Source organism: Danio rerio, chromosome 16 (genome assembly GCF_052040795.2).
Source record: "Danio rerio strain M-AB ecotype USA chromosome 16, GRCz13ab, whole genome shotgun sequence".
NCBI lineage: Eukaryota > Metazoa > Chordata > Actinopteri > Cypriniformes > Danionidae > Danio > Danio rerio.
Genome location: NC_141036.1, coordinates 30,845,049 through 30,866,317, shown reverse-complemented (window position 1 = coordinate 30,866,317; position 21,269 = coordinate 30,845,049). Strand labels below are relative to the sequence as shown.

The following is a 21,269-nucleotide window of genomic DNA, read 5'->3' as shown; positions in this document are numbered from 1 at the left end:
ATGTCTTTGGACTGTGGGGGAAACCAGAGCACCCGAAGGAAACCCACGCAAACGCAGGAGAACATGCAAACTCCACACAGAAACGCCAACTGACCCAGTCGAGGCTTGAACCAGCGACCTTCTTGCTGTGAGGTGACAGCACTACCTACTGCGCCACTACATCACCATAATTCGTCTTTAAATAGGTAAATTAGTAGGCATTTAAATGCATTTAATTTGTGTTTAAATGTCATTCAATAAAACAATGCATAAAAACATACATAACTATGTATTTTTGCATTACTAAACAGACATAAACAGATACTAAATAATTAATGTTTTAAAACGTTGATCAAACAAATTCTATATAAAGTACATTAATAATTTTTTAAATGACAAAATAATAAACATTTCTAAATGTAATTTAATAAAACAATAAAACAATGCATTATTATTTTAAATTATAAATACATATACACATTTTAATTTAAATTATTTCATCTTGTTTAATACCGTGAATTTATCAAATAATAAAAAGTATTAATAAATCATTTAAATGCACACTTTAAATTTTATTTTAAGCATTTGACAAACGTCAAGTGCAATTTATTTACATACATTCTTATGTTTGAATTACTAAATATTTTTCTTAGCTCATTATCAGTCTCTCCTGCTCCTCCACACTCACCTCGCAACATTAATGTCAATTTTTAAGCTCACAGCGCCATCTTGTGGTGTCTTTGCTTTCTTCCTTCACGGCACTTTCTCTGCACAATGCGGCTGTTAAAACATTGTATTTGAACATTATGAACTTCCGTTTTAATGCTTGAAACGCAGTTGGTTCGCGAATAATATCTAGTTCTCTGTTTATTATCAGACATATGACCGTAATACTCCATTTGCTAAAAAAAAAAAAAGATTTGCTGCGTAAAACCTGAACACGTGATAGTTACAGGAAATCAAATCATAGGATCACCATACCAAGACTAAACAGAAGAGCTACAAAATCACACTTTAAAAACAACAGCACGTTACTGTGAACGCGCACTTGCAAGGTTACATTAAACATTAAACACAACTATTAGTGATCCCATTTGAATAAAGCGGACTCCTTTTGTTTTAAGAGCGTCAAAACCGGAGATTCAAATACCACATACTATATCTTTAATATAAGGCCTTCTTAGAGCAACACGCACTGATTAAGCGAATTCTGGGGTCACGTAAGGACTCTAGGTGGTTCAGTTCGTCTGACTGTTTGCATCATGAAGAGCATCCTTCACAAACAAACGTTGCGATGAAGTTTATAGAGGCTATAGAAGTTGGACGACACATATGAATCGGCGCATGCGCAGTAACGCCGCCATCCAGCTCTAAATAAGAGTTAAGAGAGAAACGAGGTGAGTTGCACGTTTATCAATAAATATGACGTTCGTGTCGTCACCCACGCAGTAAACAACGATACTAACACAGAGTGCGTTTGTTGTTTAACAGTTTTCAACCACTGCGGCGATTTTTAACGACCTTTAAAAAGCGTAAAGATAAATAGAAGTGACAAGTTTGTGCAGAAGAAATTAAAAGCATGCATTTCTTTATTTCCTCGTGTCTGCGTGCAGCCGAATTGTTATTTTTATATCAGGATGAATGGCAACTTATCCAAAGTGTCTCGGGGAATGTTTTTCTTTCGGATAAGCACGTGAAACTGTTGATTTGGTTTATTGTAGGCTGCCCTGCTAATGTTACAGCTAGCCAGGGCTATCAGTAGGGCTAACGACATTCCGTGACAAGGGGAAAGTAAGGAGTTTCTTATCGGAGGGGAAAACATTGCGTTTTAATAAAACAAGTTGTACACTTGGCCTTCCAGGGTTAGTTGAAGGTCTGAGCGACGCGAAACAGTCCAGAGAACTGTTATAATTTACATACTTTAAACGTGTCGGCGGCCCTTTGCTATGCTCCGCCATTTTGTGTGTCAGTCGAATGCTAATAATGGGCGCTCGCGCATTGCACTTTATTTATGCTCGGAATAAATTCTGGCATCACTTGAAATATTCAAACAATGTTTTTTAATAAACCTGATGACCTTTTATGTGATGTTTGCCGGGTGCCGTTACTGTACAGTCTGAGATTTGGATGCAATTTTGATTTATGATAAACGACAGGTCAAGAACGTTATTACAGTAGTGCTTGTTGTATACGAATGATAACGCACTTAAATGACCAATTTCTTATTTGAAAACAAATTCATCGCGGGTACGCACGTTTTGACTTGTCTTTGCGATCATCCGCCCGCTTTTAAAGCACAGATTTAAGGAGAATCTTTTAAAACAAGGAAAAGCCGAACTTGTTCTTCTAACTTTACTTTTCGTCGGTTTTATTCATGACTAAGCAGCAAAGTAGTTTAATTGTGTCAGTACGAGTCTATATACATGACTAGCTCGTACAAATTAACATAACAACTATGTTGAAATACATATTTTTGTCCTTCTGAAAGTGCTTGGTGTAATCCGTACTGTAAGCACTAGTCGCCCTCCAGCGGGATTAGATGGAATTACAAGCGACGCACAGTTGTTTCGTAAACCTGAGTTGCGGGCGTTTCATCATCCACAGACAAACAATGTTTTCGAAGCGTTTTCATGATTGAAAACGATATCTTTGATTTCTTAAACGATATCTGCTTGTGTAGTGCTTAAAAAGTATTGGTGCATTGTCCGACACTTGCCACATGGAAGTGATTATAATCAGGCCTTTGAAGATCGCTGACGTGCAGACTTGGTGCAGTGGTCATTGTTTTCAAGAATTATTAATATCAAATAGCAGTGATGATTCACCAATTATATCATATTCTTACATTATATTGCGTTTAAAGTTATCTAGCAGTAACCACAGCACATATTTGAGACCCAAAATGCAGTTGGTTATCTATAAACACCAAGAGGTGCTCAACATTTAACAAAACCTATGTGATTAAAAACAAGACAAGCGATGTATGAAACAACAAATGTCATGATAATGCCTTACCGGGTTTGTTTTCTTATTTGACGACCTTCAGTTTTGGATACATGGACAAATATTTGAACCAGCATATATTTGTTTTTTTGCCTTATATTTTATCGATAGTGTTAGCTACTAAATCATAAATGTCTGGAAAAGTAATTTAAATTCAGTAGTTTGATAGAGCCTTTAAGAAGTAACGCTATTAAAATGTAGTTGTAATGCTTTTATTTTTTAGAAATTATTTAAAGCATTTTAATTTAGAGGGTTATTATTTTTAGTCTACATAAATAAAATTAGTTTTTTTAATGCAAAAATTGCAAAAGATTGAGTCAAAAAAATGAGAATTCTGAATTCATTAATCATTTGATTTGTTGATCAATTTTGTATCAGGCTATTTATCTGCTAATGTGTCTTGTACTGGCTTAAAAAAAAAAAAATTTTTTTGGAATTGGTCGATTTTAATATCACCATTTTCCTAATCACTAAAGGTTGGTCATTACAGTGTTTGCTGACACTCATGTCACTGTCTGTGTTGTAACACTACATTTTTATTTCAGGTCTCATTTATGTTTTACAGAAAAAGATGGCAGAGACATCTGTAAGTGATGGCCCTGCCACAGGAGGGGATTTTGACATGATGAGTGCTCTAGACTGGAAGGACGGCATAGCCACGTTGCCTGGAAGTGACATTCGGGTACAAATATTTAATCTTTCTAATTCATTAAGAATGACATGAGGAACATATATGAATGTCGCTAATGAAAAATCTTTTCACTCTCTTTAGTTTCGGATGACTGAATTTGGCACTTTGGAGATTGTCACAGAGGCAGAACCCAAAATTAAAGAAACAGAGCTTACAGACCCACAGCCTAAAATTACAGGCCCAATCAACCGTCATCCACCTGACTTAAACACAACTTCAAATCAGACTGCAAAGATCCAGTCAAATACTGATCATCAGACAAGTACTCCTGGTAAGTGAATGGCAAGAAAGTAAACTTCAGTTTTTTTGCACATGTTATCTTTTGAGTGCTGTATTATGCAAATTTTGCATTTAAGCAAAGTATACACCTACTGTACACTACCTGACAAAAGTCTTGTCGCGTATTCAAGTTTTAGGAACAACCAATAATAACTTGACTTCTAGTTGATCATTTGGTACCAGAAGTGGCTTATTTGAATGGCAAAGGCCTCTAGATTGTGCTTATTTGACCAAAATAAGATATGATCATGCCTTGATTTTTAATGATTTAATTAGGACAGTAAGGTCTGACTTTGCTTAGACAAAAGTCTTGTCACTTAACAGAAATAATATACAGTATCTAAAATGAAGTCATGGTGCAGTCAAAAAATAATGAATATTGTGTATGACTCCTATGAGCTTGGAGGACTGCATCCATACATCTCTGCATTGTCTCGAATAACTTATTAAGAAAGTCATCTGGAATGTCAAAGAAAGCATTTTTGCAGGACTCCCAGAGTTCATCAGGATTCTTTGGATTCATCTTCAATGCCTTCTCTTTAATCTTACCCCATACATGCTCAATAATGTTCATGTCGGGTGACTGGGCTGGCCAATCCTGGAGCACTTTGACCTCCTTTGCTCTCAGGAACTTTGATATGGAGGCTGAAGTATGAGACGGAGCGCTATCATGCTGAAGAATTTGCTCTCTCTTGGGGTTTGTAATGTAATGGGCAGCACAAATGTTTTAATACCTCAGGCTGTTGACGATGCAATCCACTCTGCAGATTTCTCGCACGCCCCCATACTAAATGTAACCCAATTTTTCCTTCACCAAACTTGACTGATTTCTGTCAGAATCTTGGGTCCGTGCGGGTTCCAATAGATCTTCTGCAGTATTTGTAATGAATGGGATGCAGTTCAAAAGAAGATTTTTTACATTTTTCCACTTTTCCAAATGATCAACTAGAAGTCAAGTTTTTATTTGTTGTGCTTACAGCTGGGATCGACGACAAGACTTTGTCAGGTAGTGTGTGTGTACAACACGACTTTTAGAACTAAACAGTCTGTATATACTTCTTGTTTGTTGAACTGTTGTTCAAAGTCAATATCATATTCGTGATCACACTAACATGCTGATTTCTGAAAACATCATATCTTGTCTTGATATACCATATAAGATTTACATAAAAACATGCCGGGATATTTTTGCTTCTGTATCCTGAATTATAGGCTTATTCTAACTGCCTTCTAATAGTGCTAATGCGTCATGCAGCAGATGCTACTGCACTGTCAATACATGATTTTATTTATTTATTTTTTGCAAAGTGAAACAGCAATTATGCTAATAACAGCAATTACAATGTTATTGTAGTCGATAAATAATGTACACCCCCTAATTTACTATTCAATTCTGTTTTGAAAGCTCAGTTTATCTTGCTTTTTCAGCCTCCACCGAGCCCCAAAGGCAGGCCGGCGGGGGCAGCAGCACGGTTGAAAACCCCATCATAAACACTGTTCCCAATGCCATCGTTCCTGTCACCGAAGCCCCCATAAACTGCAGGACCTGTGGTCTCTCTGGCTCAAAGGAGTCCTTCCTACAGGGCAAATTTTGCAGCGCTTCTTGTGTACAGCCTTCTAGTGGGAGGTGCGTGGTTTTAACACTTCCAAAGATCTACTGGTTGCACTGATTAAGCTGTATTTGTTTACACTATCAGTGTATGTGTGTATCTGCAGGTCAACCCCAGCTGAGGCATTCGAAGGTGAGCGTTTAGGTAAACGTGTGAGAAAGAAGAAGAAGATGTTTATGGAGTCTGAAGATGAGGAGGAGGAGAATATAGAAGAGGAAGAGGTAATACACACACACTCACATATTCAGTACTGTAGTCATGTACTGTATTCCTCAATGTTGATTTTTCTTCTGTTTTTTATTTTTTTTTCAGGAGAGAGTTAAATCCTCAAAGGGCAGACGAGCGGCTAAAGTTGCGAGACTAGGTTTGTCATTTAGCTTACGAACACATTTGCACGGTGCACCTGTCAGACGTTAGCTCCTTTCACACTGTAAAAATGCTGGGTTGCACTCAATTTCTTCATGTTGTCCCAACACAAGTTAAGTTAATCTTTGTTTATTTTTATTTAAGTGGATTGAACATAAAACAATTTAATTGCGTTAGAATTTAATTTTTTTCAACTCATTTTAAATAAGAAGTTTATACAAACAGCAAAAGTAATTTTTTGAGTGCACTCAGTAATATCGGTAATTTACTGTAAAATTACTAGAAGGAATTTACTCGTACATTAAAAAACATGCACGTTCACACACAGTGGAATTCCATCAATTTACTGGTAAAGTTAAAGGGCACCTATTTTACCTCTTTTACAAGATGTAAGATAAGCCTTTGGTTACTCCAAAATGTATCTAAAATTTCAGCTCAAAATACCCATCAGATTATTTATTACAGCCTCTAGAATCTGCCCATATTGGTGTCTGAATACATTGTAGCTATTTTTGCAGCCTGTGGCTTTAAATGCAAATAAGCTGCTTCTCCCCACCCACTGTTCCCATGTGCCCGTCTGCTTCTCATGCATTACGTCAGATAAACAACCATCAGTGACAGAGATAGGTTGAAGCTAAAATAAAGCTCATTGGTCAAAAATACCAAGTATGTTTATTTGATGTGTTTGTGGTGGAGTTTATTTAAGCCCTTCTGAAATTATGAGTCTCACACAAATGCAGTTTGCAGTACACACACACAAACACAAAAATGCAAGTTTACTGACACCATGCGGCCATTTACAAACATTCAATTCAATTCACCTTTATTTGTATAGCGCGTTTACAAAGTAGATTGTGTCAAAGCAGCTTTACATTGAAGATCATAGTAAAACAGTGTCAGCCCAGTTTTCAGAGTTTAAGTTTAGTTTAGTTCAGTTCAGTTTAGTTTAGTTCAGTTCAGTCTAGCTCAGTTCAGTGTGGTTAAATAATCCCTACTGAGAGTTCAAACACTGAAGAGCAAATCCATCGATGTGCAGCTCTACAGGTCCCAAACCATGCAAGCCAGTGGCAACAGCGGCGAGAAAAAACCTTTATTAGTGACCTTTTTTCTCTACTTTATTTATAGAAATTTTCAAAAATGTATAAATATCACACATTTTATAACATTATTGTACATTTTGGCATAGAGATAGAGAGAGACAGACAGAGACGTAAACAAGGATCTAAATGATTGTGACATATATTGACCCCCAGATAAATTTATGTATTTAAAAAAATAAATAAATAGAAACAAAAAAAAAAAAAAAACCACAAAAAAGCAACAAAAACAAACAAATAATAATCATAATAATAATAATAATAATAATGAAATAAAAATAATAATCTTGCACCAACCAAAATAATTGTTTATACACCAAACTAAAGGCCTGATCGTGATGTAAAAATTAACTGTCATCCAGTATGCAGGGAGTATACATTCCCCTTGTATTAAAGGAGAAAACCCCAAATTTTATCAAAGTTTTTGGAAAACCCTTTAGACAATGTCTAATTTGTTCCAGTTTTATGAAGTGAAAAACGTCATTAACCCACATAAAGTGAGTAATTAGTGCCCTTCAAAGCTTCTAATTGCTGATTAATATTTCTGGTATGTATAAAAGGCCTCTTTATGACCTTTCATGGTAATATACAGGTAATTTTCCCAGAAAATGATGTATGTGTAAAAGGGGCTAATGTATCAAGCATTTCATGATTTCACTTTTATAATTTAAATACCTTATAATGTTTAAAATTTATAATCTAATTTTCAAATACAAAACCATAATGCAATATGATGATAATGTTTTTCACACAATTTAATATAAAATTTTGTGACACTTGTGGATAATAGGGCCCTGAGTTAACATTATAGTGCACTAATACTGACTCACAATGCAGTTATTGAATCGACTTGTATTTTTATTTATCATCAACTATCAAAGTATTCTATATGTATCATCAGTTATCAAAGTAATCATATGGATGCTTTTCTAAGTTACATAAAGTGCCTCTTTGTGATCTTGTTTCCACAGTAACGGCACCTCTTGTGAAGAAGAAAACCTGGAGCTGGTCAGTTTATCTGGAGGAGGAGAGAGCTGCTGCCGCTCCGCTCAAACTCTTTAAAGAGGTCAGACACACAGCATGTGTAACTTGCATGTCTTTTCACAGTTCTATAATTAACAGAATACTTTATATTCTGAATAGGGTGGCTAGTTTGATGTCAGGCCAATTTTATCATTACAAAAAATTGTTACTTGAAAGAAGAGAACTCTGCAGTTTGAAGGATTTTTTTAGATAACAAAAAAATGTATGGTTTAAAAAATAATAATAATCTAACATATTTGCAACAGCACCAGTCGTTTCCTCAAAGCAGGAATGGATTTAAAGTTGGCATGAAATTAGAAGGGCTGGACCCCTGTCATCCTGCGCTCTTCTGCGTTTTGACTGTTGCAGAGGTAAACAAGATTGAAATCATTCAACATTTATAACTCAATATGTTATTATGTGTATTCTGACATGGTTTGATGTTGCTTTCAGGTGCAAGGCTACAGGATTCGGCTTCATTTTGATGGTTATCCTGAGTGCTATGACTTTTGGGTTAATGCTGACTCGTGGGATGTGAAACCTCCAGGGTGGTGTGAGAAAACCAGCCTCAAGCTCTTGCTGCCAAAAGGTGCTTAATGTACTAATAGAGATAGATATACAGGGAAAAATAAGTGTTGTCAAGGATACAACATGCAAAACGGCTCTTGTGCAGTGCTTTACTTTTGCTGCATTAAAGATGTTTTATAGATGTCCGTTTATGTGGTAAATAATTCAGTCTGAATGCTGTCATAATTAGATCTACTAGTTGTTATTCTGAAATGGAAAATAGGTTTTAGCACTGTATTTTACATGGTTATATATAATCAATAAATGTGCAAATACATGATTTGAATAACATTTTGAAATGGATAAAACTATAATTCAGGAGTGTGTGATGCAAAATAAATCGTTTTATTTCAAAATAGTAAAGCAAATAATTCAGCAGATATTAGTCCAGATTTTTGACTTCTGACCAATTTTGCCTAGCATGTTTCATCAGTTATTAACATGTTCAGTTCTTAATATTTCAGTATGAATGATGTAGCAAAGTGAAACAGTCATTATTCTAAAATGTTTGTTTTAGTATTGGATTTTTGTATTTAATGTTTGTATTGTTTGTTTTAGTATTGTAAACTTCATTTTTTACAAACAATAAATGTGTAAATGCACTTTTTCAATAACATTTTGGTGCAAAAAACATGTGCATGTGCTGCTAAAAAATGCAGTTTATTTAAAAACCCAGGGATACAGAAAATCTGTCATCATTTATGCACCTTTCACTTGTTTCAAACCTCTTTGACTTTCTTTCCTCTGTTGAACATGAAATGTGTTATTTGGAAGAAAGCTGAAAACCTGTATCCATTGACCTCCCTAGTCAATGTTTACCGGTTTTAAGCTTTCTTCAAAAAATCTTCTTTCGTGTTCAGCAGAATAAAGAAAGGTTTGAAACCACTTGAGGGTGAGTAAATCGTGAGTACATTTAAATTTAAGAGTGAACTATCCCTTTAATGTTTGTCTGTTTGCTTACAGGCTGCAGAGATGGGGAGTTTAACTGGAATACATATGTGAAAAACTGTAGAGGTCAATTGGCCCCCAAACATCTCTTCAAGAGTCTTAATACAGTATGTCATTTCAAGCACACACACTTCAAGAGTCTAATAAGTGTTGGTTTTTGTTAACAGGGATCATGGTGACTTCATTAATCATGTGTATTCTGCCATGTTTAGTCAGTTACGCCGTCAGGATTTCGTGCAGGGATGAAGCTGGAAGCTGTGGACAGGAAGAACCTGTCAGACATTTGTGTAGCGACCATTGCTGCTGCTGTTGATAACCGACTCCTCATTCACATTGACCACTGTGACGATACGCATGATTATTGGTGAGATGCTTGCAGATTAGCTGAGTTGATGAATAGCTCTGTGAGTGCCTGTGGTGGTGAATATGTTCTGTTTGTTCTCAGGTGTGATGCCAGCAGTCCATACATTCATCCAGTAGGGTACTGTGAGGAAGTCAAGTTAACGCTCACTACACCTGCAGGTAAGACTCACAATATTCATCATTTCAATAATATTTACCCCCTGCAGGCAGTACACCATTAACATTTACTTTTAAGATTGAATTATATTAAGAGAAGTGTTGCATCGTCTTTGACATTGCAGGATTCGGGGTGCACAATATAATACATTATAATATAATATAAATATTAATAATATAATGTAATTAAAATATGTTCAAATTCCTTTTATTACTGACTCCATTGTGCTCCAAATTTTGTTATCTTATTTATGTATTAATTTATTCATTCACTTTGAAGGGAACACTTATGAGCACGGCAGGTTATATTTCGGTTATTTGAAGTCTGTTTGTGCCTCTCTTTTAGAGTATAAACACCTTAAGGGCTTTTTCTGGGAAAAATACCTTGAAGAAACTGGAACCCAGGCTGCCCCAGCCAGAGCCTTTAAACAGGTGAGGTTTGATCCTCCCCACTGAACTGTGAAAGATGGATATAAATCATTTTTAAATGTTACAAAAGAAAAAGGATATGTTTACCTGACAATATAGTAATAATGCAAACTTTTTAGGCATAGTTTTGCGTGTAGGCAATAAGACTGGTAAAATCATCCCAAAAATGGGAATTTTGCATAAGCACAGTATGCATACTGCAGTATGCATATGCATAGTTTGTAGAATAAGTGCATACTGTGGCATGACTGTGTACCGTGATTTTTAGAACCAAAACAGTTAGTATTAACTTCTTGCTTGTTGAATGCACATGCTGATTCCTGAAAGGACAGTGTATCTTTTACATATTTTACTATTTCATAAAATGTCTTACTATATTTGAATGATTATTCCTCATTTACATCAAATACCAGCACCTTGAAAGCTTTTTCTGAAGCAATTAGTCTCTCAAAACACTGTTGTCTTGTAACTGAACAAATTTTTTTTTAAGTTTTACATTTTTTGTTTACAATTATGTTTTCTAGAACACGTTTTATCTGATTTTATTATTAATTTTATTTAATAATTTAAATAAAAGTATTCCGTTCATCATGGCCGGCATTACATTACAATAAATGTAAAAAATAAAATTTGTCTGTCATTTCAAATGAAATCTTTACTCTAGTCATTATTGCTTTTATTACTATTACGCTTATTATTATTATGAATAATAATAACAATAATAATTAATATTACAGTAATTAATTACATTGCAATAGCAATGACAAATGTGCAAAAGTGCAATAACATTTTACAATTTTAAAAGTTTTGATGAAATAAATGCAGCCTTGGTGAGCAGAATAAGCTCATTTTAAAACATTTAAAAATCCTACTGACTCCAAACTTTTGATCGGTTGTGTATATATGTTATATAACTATTAATTAGATGATATATGTTCTTTTTTTGTGTGTTTAATGTTTGACCATTGATTTTTGGCCATCCAGAGACCACCACATGGCTTCCAAGTTGGGGTGAAGCTGGAGGCAGTGGACAAACGTAATCCCATGCTCATCCGTGTTGCCACCATCTCTGATACAGAAGAACACAGAATCAAGGTTTACACTTAAAAATATCTACATCCTCTCCTTACTGTAGTGTAAAAAGCCAAAGTGTAAATATAGTATTTTAAGACTTGATATGTAATTTGCTTCAAAAACATGTTATCCAGGTTGAAAGTCTGTTCAGATCTCAATTGCACTCATTACTTGAAGTGTCATAAATGTATTAATATTTATATATATACCTGGTGTTGTAGTTGTAGCAGGAAGAAAAATTTGTCCTATCAAAATGTCTTTGTTCCAAACATTACAACAGGCTTTCCTACCTGCCTGTAAACATAAGTGTTTGCATAACTCTGCTCGGCCAGTTTGTACAGACAAGGACACATTATCAGTACATGCCTGCTTTTTTCTTTATACTTTATAATCTTCAAAATGTTTTTATTATACCGGTGATAGACAGGAGGTAGTCTGACTTTCATCTTGATGCTTGACCCTCTGGTCTGCTGTGTTTGTTCATGTGTGTTTATTCATGGAGGGCAGGATCTTTGGCTTTCAATGCTTGTGGTTGCTAACCATTCCAAAATGGCCAACTCTACCTTTATTATACTAGTATAGTCTTTGTGTGGTAATTACTTATGTGTTTATCTACAAATAGATCCATTTCGACGGCTGGAGTGATGAATATGATTATTGGCTAGACGCCGACAGCCCAGAACTGCACCCCGTAGGTTGGTGTCAGAAGACGGGTCATCCTCTACAACATCCCAATGGTAATGTGCTCTCTGAGATGATGAATCTAATAATTCACACATGTAAACACCAGACTCACTCTCAAATCCGTAACCCTATCAGGTACTAGAGATTCTCCAGTTCCTCCAGGACAAGGCTGTCCAACCCCAGGATGCAATGGAGTCGGACACATCAGAGGACCTCGGTATGGGACACATTACACGTAAGTTTTACACATACTGGTGCGAACACATCTCATTAATGCTTATTAATTCAAACAAGTCTCTCTCTCTTCAGGGCGGTGAGTTGTCCATACTCGGACCTAAATTTTAATAAGGATGGGTTGGTTCCAGACAGGCTGAGCGGGGAGAGGCCGGTCACTATCAGTGGACCCCCACGGCATCGACGTGCTGAAACACTCACTCAAACACACCAGCCTACGTCCAGCGCCAGCACTCCAGAGCCCCCAGACACCACCACTGACGCTTGTCCACAAGCCCGGCCCGTGCGCGAGCATGTTGTGTGAGTGTCTATTACTATTTTCTGTATTGACTTTTCGTCATTTCAAGTGTGAAAAGCCCTACTGTCTTGACACACACACACACACACACACACTTTCACTTCTCAATTTGTTTTCTCGATCTTCATATACTGCAGGACTGCCGCTGCTCCCAAATGTGTCAAGGCACCACAGGTGAAGCAGGAAGGGGACGGAAAAGGTACATATCAGTCAGATGATACATTATAAAACGCATCAGTAAATGAGCAGTTTTCCCTAATTTGTGATTCATATTTTTTATTTTATATTTTACCATTTTGAATTGTATTAAGGCACTTTGATCTTTCTTCCAACAACTTTTAACCCTTAATGTTTGAAAAGGGGATTTTTATTGAAATTTCTAATATTTTAAAGTGATATATTGTCTGGTGTTGTATATGATACACCTCATGAAAAGCCCTGTAATAAAGTGCCAGTTAACTTTCTGTTATATTACAGGCTTAATGCTCTCTATGGTATTTCTAATACATTATATTATTTCAAACTACAACACTGTCAATAAAAGTCCCTTTGTTAAACTGTAGATTTGAATTTTCAACATCAAAAGTCCACAGAGCAGAGATCATTCATTCTTTTTCTTTTTGGCTTAGTTTCTTTATTAATCTGGGCTCGCCACAGCGGAATGAACCGCCAAGTTATCCAGCATATGTTTTAAGTAGCGGATGCCCTTCCAGCTGCAACCCATCTCTGGAAAACATCCATACACACTCATTCACACTTACACACTACATACAATTTAGCCTACCCAATTCGCCTGTACCACATGTCTTTGGACTGTGGGGAAACCGGAGCACCCAGAGGAAACCCACGTGAATGCAGAGAGAACATACAAACTCCACACAGAGAAGCCAACTGACCCAGCCGAGGCTTAAATTAGCGTCCTTCTTGCTTTGAGGCGACAGCACTACCTACTGCGCCATTGCGTCACCCAGAGCAGAGATCAACATCCCATAATTCAGTTCATAACCATAAATAAATAAAAAAACACTTATAAATCACAAACTATGGAAACTGTTAATTAACAGATATGATGTACAGTGTATGTTATTTGGACTTCATTTTTGTTGTTTGGAGGTCATGAAATGAATGTATTTTTTGTTTACAGTGGAGATCAAAGTTATACAACAGTTTATGAACACTTCAAATGTAAGAATTCAATTTTAAAAGGAATTTAATTTGTTATATAATGGTACTATAAAAGTGTTTTCAGCTTCAGAGAACTGCTTGACCTGTTTTGCTGTCTCCCAAATCTCCCAAACTATGACACTTCACCTCCACCTTTCACTGACTTTACTAACTGCAATTCCTGCTGCAGGAAAGTCGTTTTGCACAAATCGCCCATTGAGATTCCCTGTGTTATCCTTTCTTCTCATTTATTTGTCTTTCCTAGATGTCCAGCCTTTTTTAGGGAACTTGAATAAGCTACACCAAGGGTGGGCAAATTCGGTCCTGGAGGGCCAGTGTCCTGCATAGTTTAGCTGCAACACTAATTAAACACACCTGAACATGCTAATCGGTTTCTTCAGATCACTATAAATCTATAAGCAGGTGTGTGTGATTAGAGTTGGGGCTAAACTTTGCAGGACACTGGCTCTCCAGGACCGAGTTTGCCCACCCCTGAGCTACACCCACTATGAGTCATGTTATTATAAAGATCCAAAATTCTAGGAACAGATTTGCAAAGGCCAACTTCTCTTACTACGGCTGAAAGAGTAACCCCTTTGTCTTTTGTTTGAATAATATCCTGGCTGAGGATTTCCATCACTTTAGAACAAATCACCATCTTGCTGTCTATCCGCTTGTTAAGTGGTGTCGTATGTAATACTGTTTCCGGGTCCAAGCCGCCATTCATTTGAGTGGAGAAATCATTAGTTTCTGATCATGTTTTATTCCTATCACACATTAAAGTTAATATTATATAAAATCATAGTGTACACAACAATCGCTGCATAACAAATACCAAAAGTTTAACAATTTATAAAATTATATGCACATCAATATCGCATCACTTTTGTGACACTGGATATCAATAATTTATGCAATAGTTTTTGCATTAGTGTAATGCACAGATGTCAAACTTCTGCAGCTCTTCACAGTTTATCCTTAACCCTAATTAAGCACCTGATCAGTCCAACAGGCTTGTTTGAAACCCACAGGTAAGTGTGTTGAAGCAGGGTTGGAACTAAACTCTGCAGGTTGGCAGCCTTCCAGGAACTAAGTTTGGCACTTCTGCTGTAAGGGGTAGGTTTAGGGTTGGGGTTGGTGTAGATGTTAATTAAACAATAGGTTAGATTCAAGAGTCAAGACATTAAATGAATCTATCAAACATTCCAGGAAGTTTCTACAACTCACTTAGAGCTCTAGTCCGTCACATTCAGAACTGACCTGAGACCTGCCCATTTGGTGCTGGCTCTGATCTCTGTTCATACCTAATTTGTGAAAACTGGAAAGCTAACAGAATAGGAACCAGGTGCCAGATTAACACCAATAACTGGGTGGTATCTGAAAGTGTTTGTAATTTTGATCATTATTAGAATAAAAATGTAATAATTATCCTAATAATTCATAGACAGTCCTTTATAATATGTTACTTATAAAATATGCTTACAACTGCTGTTTGTTACCACCTATTACATCAAATAGGACATAGCAGTGACCATTAAATTTAGGAAATTGTAGGTTCTGTCATTTTGATCTCCACTGTATATGTATTGTTTTCCTAAAAATACAAACAGTGATTTAGCACAATTTTTCTCAACCATGTTCCTGATGGACTACCAGCTCTACACAAATTTCCATGTTCCCTTAACCAAACACACCTGATTCAGTTCATCAGCTCATTAGCAAAGCCTGAAAGACCTGTAAGGGTCATGACAGACAAATGAGACATCCAAAACATGCAGTATTGGTGGTTCCCCTGGAACGTGGTTGAGAAACACTGATTTAGCATACCTCCTTTATGATCCATTGGGGTTCATCCATTTTCTGAATTTTTTTGAACGCACATTTCTAAGTACCTGTCACCTTGGAATTATAAAGTTTTATCTGCTTTCTGAATGATTTTGAGATATTGAACTTCAAAGTTTTTGCAATCCATATTGCGAACAGTATGCGTGTAACATTTGTTTTTAAAAAATTATTGAAATGTAAATAACTTATAAAACAACATCCCATAATGTAAATAAGTTGTCATTTAGTATGAATATGTCAATAACACAATATTGGCAAAAATGTCTGATAGAACCTTATAATTGTAAGCTAACGACTTGACAAATGTATTTTGAGCTGGTTTATTGTATCATGAGAAGAATTTCGAGGCATGTCATGATGAAAGTTTACTTGTGTCTGTAGATTCTCTACAGCAGTTCCTGCATGAGTCTGTGTTTTGTGGATGGGAGCAGCCGAGGTTTCAGCTGTGTTGGGAGAAGCATGGCAAACTGTTGCCTGAAGCTTTAGGCCTCACTGCCAAGAGAGTGTCCAAGTGGAACACAGAGGAGGTGATGTTTGGTCCTTTTGAATTTATTCAGTTAAGTTTGTATAGAGGTCTTGTACATTTTCATTTATTTTTGTTGATTTTTTTTTAGGTTGCAAGTTTTGTACGAGGGCTTCCTGGCTGCAGAGAGCATGCTCCCACTTTCAGGAAGGAGGTAATCAACAAAACCTTCATCAGTGCCATTGTGCTTATTGTCAATGTGTATTATTGTTTAAGGTGTACAAGTCGGTATGATAGTTGAAAGTATTTTTGAAAGGGTGCATTTTATTTTTATAGTATTTCTTATTTCTAAACTTTTACATTTTTCTGTTTTAAATTCACATTGGAGTAATTTGTTGTTTTTGTCATTTGTCATTTTGTAATCAGTTTTAAATATGTATAGATAAATATATTTTAGTTTATATATGCATATGTGTGTATTTAATAGGGCTTTACGACACTGGAAAAATCTGACATTTCGATATTGGGTTTTACTACGATATATTTTTCAGTATAAATGCAATTTCACCACATGGCTTTAATACAGTTCTTTTTGGAGAAAAAAATCCTAATTTTACATTGATTGGGATGATTTTGTAGGAGAATATATTTGCATAAAGTTAAAAAAAAAACTATTTACAGGCATAACATAGATAAACAGAGACAAAGATACTAGTGAAACCAAAAACAGTGGGTGATCTGACAGTGTTCATACACAGTTTTGAAAAATCAAATGTAAAATAAAACAGTAGTCTTCAATTATAGACAGTTCTCTTCAAATCTCTCTATATACAATTGTTTAAGCTACAGACATTATAATTTCTTGTGCACAAAAGATTTCACTTCACTTGAAATATAGGCTTTAAAAACACATGCAAATGAACTTTGCAGTGACTCGCAGCGATTTGAACTGCAGTGTTTGGTCAACTTGGTCATTTGAAGTTGTTTAAAAAACAGTTCTAATTTTCTTCATTTTCTTTTCGGCTTAGTCTCTTTATTAATCTAAGGTTGCCACAGCGGAATGAACCGACAACTTATCCAGCATATGTTTTACACAGCAGATACCCTTTCAGTTGCAACCCATCACTGGGAAACATCTATCCACTCTCATTCACCCACATACACTACAGACATTTTAGCTAACCCACATATAGTGCATGTCTTTGGACATGTGGGGGAAACTGGAGCACCTGGAGGAAACCCACACAAATATGGGGAGAACATGCAACTCCACACAGAAATGTCAACTGACCCAGTCGAGGCTCGAACCAGCGACCTTCTTCGTCATCGTAACACCTACCATTAGGCAGCCAAAAAACTTTAAGTTAATATAGTTTTCCGAACTTAAGGTTTTAATTTTTTTAAATGATTCACAATGTCTCTGTTTAAAATGTTTGGTTGCACTTGAAATTTTGCCTTGACAACCATGCTGATGGGTCGATTTATGTTATATAACACAAGGTGGTCATTTTGCTGTGATGCTGAATTTTACTGAAGCAGGGTAGAACATAGGCACTACCTGAACCCATCTGACTCAAAAGAAAAGTTAAATTTGTGGGTAGATATTTAAACACGCAGGGGCATCACGGTGGTGCAGTGGGTAGCGCTGTCGCCTCACAGCAAGAAGGTTGCTGTTTTGAGCCTCGGCTGGGTCAGTTGGCATTTCTGTGTGGAGTTTGCATGTTTTCCCCATGTTCGTGTGGGATTCCTCCGGGTGCTCCGGTTTCCCCTACAAGTCTACAGACATGCGGTACAGGTGAATTGGGTGAGCTAAATGGTCCAATGTGTATGTCCTGGTCCTCCTTGTTGGAGGTTGAGTGTTGGGCTGTCGACCCACCTCGTAAAAGTTAGATGTTACGAAACAACAACATGGTGCGGCTAATATACCAACTTAGATATAAACGGCCCGGGGGCATAAATATATAAGCTGAACAATTTGTAGGTTTAGTCTATTAGCCAATTTAAGTTATATGAACTTAAACATTAAAGTTAATTCAATAAAAAGTCAACTCAATTAATTGAGTTTTCGACTTCCCATTACTCAAACGAACTGAGTGAATCACTTTCCTCAAATCATTTGAAGAGTCTCAACTTATTAGGCTTTAGAGTGTAATGTGTTGTACTTGTACTTTTTAATAAACACATTGAATTTTTTTCCTCTTAATTTTTTGAAGATATTGACTATTTTTATTTTAAGATATTTATTTTCTCTCTCTTTTTCCTACAGCAAATTGATGGCGAGGCCTTCCTGCTCCTTACTCAATCAGACATTGTAAAGATTCTGAGCATCAAGCTCGGTCCTGCTCTCAAAATTTATAACTCTATCCTCATGCTGAAGAGTGCAGATGAGGAGTAATATCTGAAAGTTGCTCCGTCCCTCCACAAGTGTTTCTGACCAATGCTCAGTCATTACTCTCACTATGATTGACAGACTTTGGCAGAGTCAGCCTATTCAACAAACTCTACGTGATCAGAAAAATCCATCCCTAAAAAGCTGATCAAAAATGACGTCACCTCTGCCAGCTCCTCTAAAATAAGTCTGCTGAAACAGATGATCTGAATGATTATCTGATCATCTGTTGATTTGTACACTCTGGAGGGGGTGCATGTGGACACTTTACTGAAGCACCTTAAAATGCTTAAAGCTTATACTGGAACCTTGCGTTGTAGATATTTATCTTTTTATGGTTGCTAACATGACGGCTAATCAAAAGGAAAGGTTGGTGGAGCTTTTACTTGAAATATAAATTTTTTTTAAAAATGCAAAAAGACCATTGTTTGTAATCAAACACACATCCCAAATGATCCAGATTGGCCTGTTTGAGACCACTAGAGGGCAGCGGGATTTTGTGTGTGTCTGTGTGTGTTTGAAAGACTTTGCAAGCACGTGTGTGTGTGTGTGTGTGTGTGTGTGTGCGTGTGCGTGTGCGTGTGTGTGTGTGTGTGTGTGTGGTGTGTGTGTGTGTGTGTGTGTGTGTGTGTGTGTGTGTGTGTGTGTGTGTGTGTGTGTGTGTGTGTGAGAGAGAGAGTGTTTGTAAAGTGAATAATGTGTGCTTGTATTAAATGTCAGGGAATTGTTGTTCTGGGCAGATCTGGAATTGAATGTCTCAGTTTGTTTTCACATGAGATGTGTGATCTTGTAAAAATGCATTTGTAAATTGAAAACATTGTATAGTGCTTTGAACAGTGTGCTGACTGTACAAACAGAATAGTGTGTGTGTGCGTGTGTGTGTGTGTGTGTGTGTGTGTGTGTGTTTTAAGCCTCTGAGACCCTGAGATATTTTGTCTTGTACAAGCATTCCTGAGCACCAAGACATTTCGTCCTGTCATTGACTGAGTAAAAGCTAATCTGTTGTGTGGTGCAGCTCTGCTACAGCTGATTTTACTCACTCTGCTTTCCTGGTTTGGTTTGGATTTGCAGTGCTTCTGAAATCATACATACATGTACAGTATAAGCCGGTTTATCTTACAGCATTAAGGTCTGGATTCTCAATCAAATTAGGGTGAAGAATCGGTGAAGAATTACAGAATGGTTCTACAAAACAACTGATACTCAATACAGATCAAATTCAGCTAATTTGACTAGAAGGCTTAGGACAATGATAGAAAATCAAGATGTGGGAAAATCCTCTTTGCAGAGCTTTGACTTGTGAGTGTGCTTGTTTGTGCGTATGTCTAAGCCAGGGGTGTCCAAACTCAGTCCTGGAGGGCCGGTGTCCTGGAGAGTTTAGCTCCAACCCTAATAAAACACACCTGAAGCAGCTAATCAAGCTCTTACTTGATATACTAGAAACTTCCCAGCAGGTGTGTTGAAGCAAGTTGGAGCTAAACTCGGCAGGACAACGGCCCTCCAGGACTGAGTTTGGACACCCCTGGTCCAAGCAGATGGCTTATGTTTGACAGAATGTGCTTTTCCCCCAAGTGGATGAATGGATAGATTGAAGGAGAATAAATAAGGATTTCCAACAGAGTTGTTTGGTTTATTCTGTGTTTTTGAAGATCATGAAGGTCTTAATAGACGCAAGTAGGGCTGGACCGATTAACGTTATTTTATCAAATAACAAAAATATGTCGATAGCAATGATAAGCGCTGGCTTTTTTTTGTTGCTCTATTTTGATCTAATAGCCAATCACACAGCAGAAATGTGCAACAATGGTAATCTAGAAGTGTGTTGATATTAGGGATGTACCGAATTTTTCACCCATGGAAAAATTCATGCATTCACCACTTGCACACACCCTGTGAGGTAAATGGGCGTGACCAGAGGCGCTGTAATGTCATAGCAGAGAAAGCTAAAATGCCGTCCAAAAGCTGCTATTTATTCAGTGCTTGTTCTGTTTCAGTTTCAAAGGACACGACACAAAGAGAGAAGTGCAGTGTCTCTCTTTGCAGCCGCTTCCCGTGTGTTCTACATCTCAAATAACGAACTCGCAAAAGATATGTACAAATTTCTTTCTACTTATACATGCTTATTCCGAATATATGTGAAAGGCACTTGTCGGATTTAATTTTAGAGAGCGGGTGTGAAGTTCAGCTGTGTGCTCTTACTTTTTCTGTCAGGCAGCTAAAGCTGCTAACAGCTGCTCTGAATGACAGCATTTACACAAAAGTAAACAAAAGCGTTCACTTGTTGGGGCGTGACATGGAGCCAATCCTTGAATCACTGCAGAATATGTTAGCTGACCAATCAGAGCCTTTTGAAGGCGGGTCTTAAGGAAATATGACAGTAACGACTTTCTGCAAGTAAAGCATTAGCACACATTGCTTTGCATCTTATAAACACAACCAAGTCTAAAAAATACACTGTGAACCACTCCTTTAAACGGGGTCTTAATTCACAATCAACAACTGAAGGCCTTAAAATGGCTCAAAATCACAGCATAAATTAGTTTGACATTTTTTGTAAATTTATTTTGCTATTTACTTCATTATGTCTTTGTTATTTGGGTTCTTAGG

General features: G+C 36.7%; 1 protein-coding gene across 50 annotated transcripts; it reads left to right on the top strand.

Annotated features, from left to right (window-relative positions):
* The first annotated feature begins 1,338 nt into the window (after window positions 1-1,338).
* On the top strand, window positions 1,339-20,282 carry l3mbtl1b (L3MBTL histone methyl-lysine binding protein 1b). 50 transcript variants are annotated; one of them, XR_015511480.1, is made up of 23 exons: window positions 1,339-1,376; window positions 3,548-3,664; window positions 3,755-3,944; window positions 5,381-5,579; window positions 5,669-5,783; window positions 5,875-5,926; window positions 7,997-8,091; window positions 8,315-8,419; window positions 8,502-8,637; window positions 9,579-9,670; window positions 9,776-9,927; window positions 10,009-10,085; window positions 10,429-10,514; window positions 11,496-11,606; window positions 12,208-12,322; window positions 12,405-12,504; window positions 12,579-12,803; window positions 12,939-13,000; window positions 13,946-13,986; window positions 16,192-16,337; window positions 16,425-16,487; window positions 18,540-19,649; window positions 20,174-20,282. XR_015511480.1 is itself a non-coding variant. In XM_087287099.1 (21 exons), the coding sequence occupies exons 2-21, from the start codon at window positions 3,554-3,556 to the stop codon at window positions 18,666-18,668; spliced, it is 2,343 nt and encodes a 780-aa protein (XP_087143225.1). In that variant the 5' UTR covers window positions 1,339-1,376; window positions 3,548-3,553; the 3' UTR covers window positions 18,669-20,282. The 50 variants fall into 50 exon arrangements, 10 of the variants coding, with proteins under 10 accessions (XP_087143225.1, XP_087143219.1, XP_087143226.1 ...); XR_015511479.1 differs by having other exon boundaries at window positions 18,540-20,011; window positions 20,167-20,282; XR_015511481.1 differs by having other exon boundaries at window positions 3,528-3,664.
* The last annotated feature ends 987 nt before the right edge of the window (window positions 20,283-21,269 follow it).

What these genes read in the sequence shown, in the direction of transcription:
- l3mbtl1b (XM_087287093.1), top strand. Translation starts at nt 3,554, where the DNA reads ATGGCAGAGACATCTGTAAGTGATGGCCCTGCCACAGGAGGGGATTTT. An exon ending in CGCTCAAACTCTTTAAAGAG is followed by an intron (nt 8,092 to 8,314) that starts GTCAGACACACA and finishes TATTTGCAACAG; the next exon opens with CACCAGTCGTTTCCTCAAAG. An exon ending in CAGAAGAACACAGAATCAAG is followed by an intron (nt 11,607 to 12,207) that starts GTTTACACTTAA and finishes ATCTACAAATAG; the next exon opens with ATCCATTTCGACGGCTGGAG.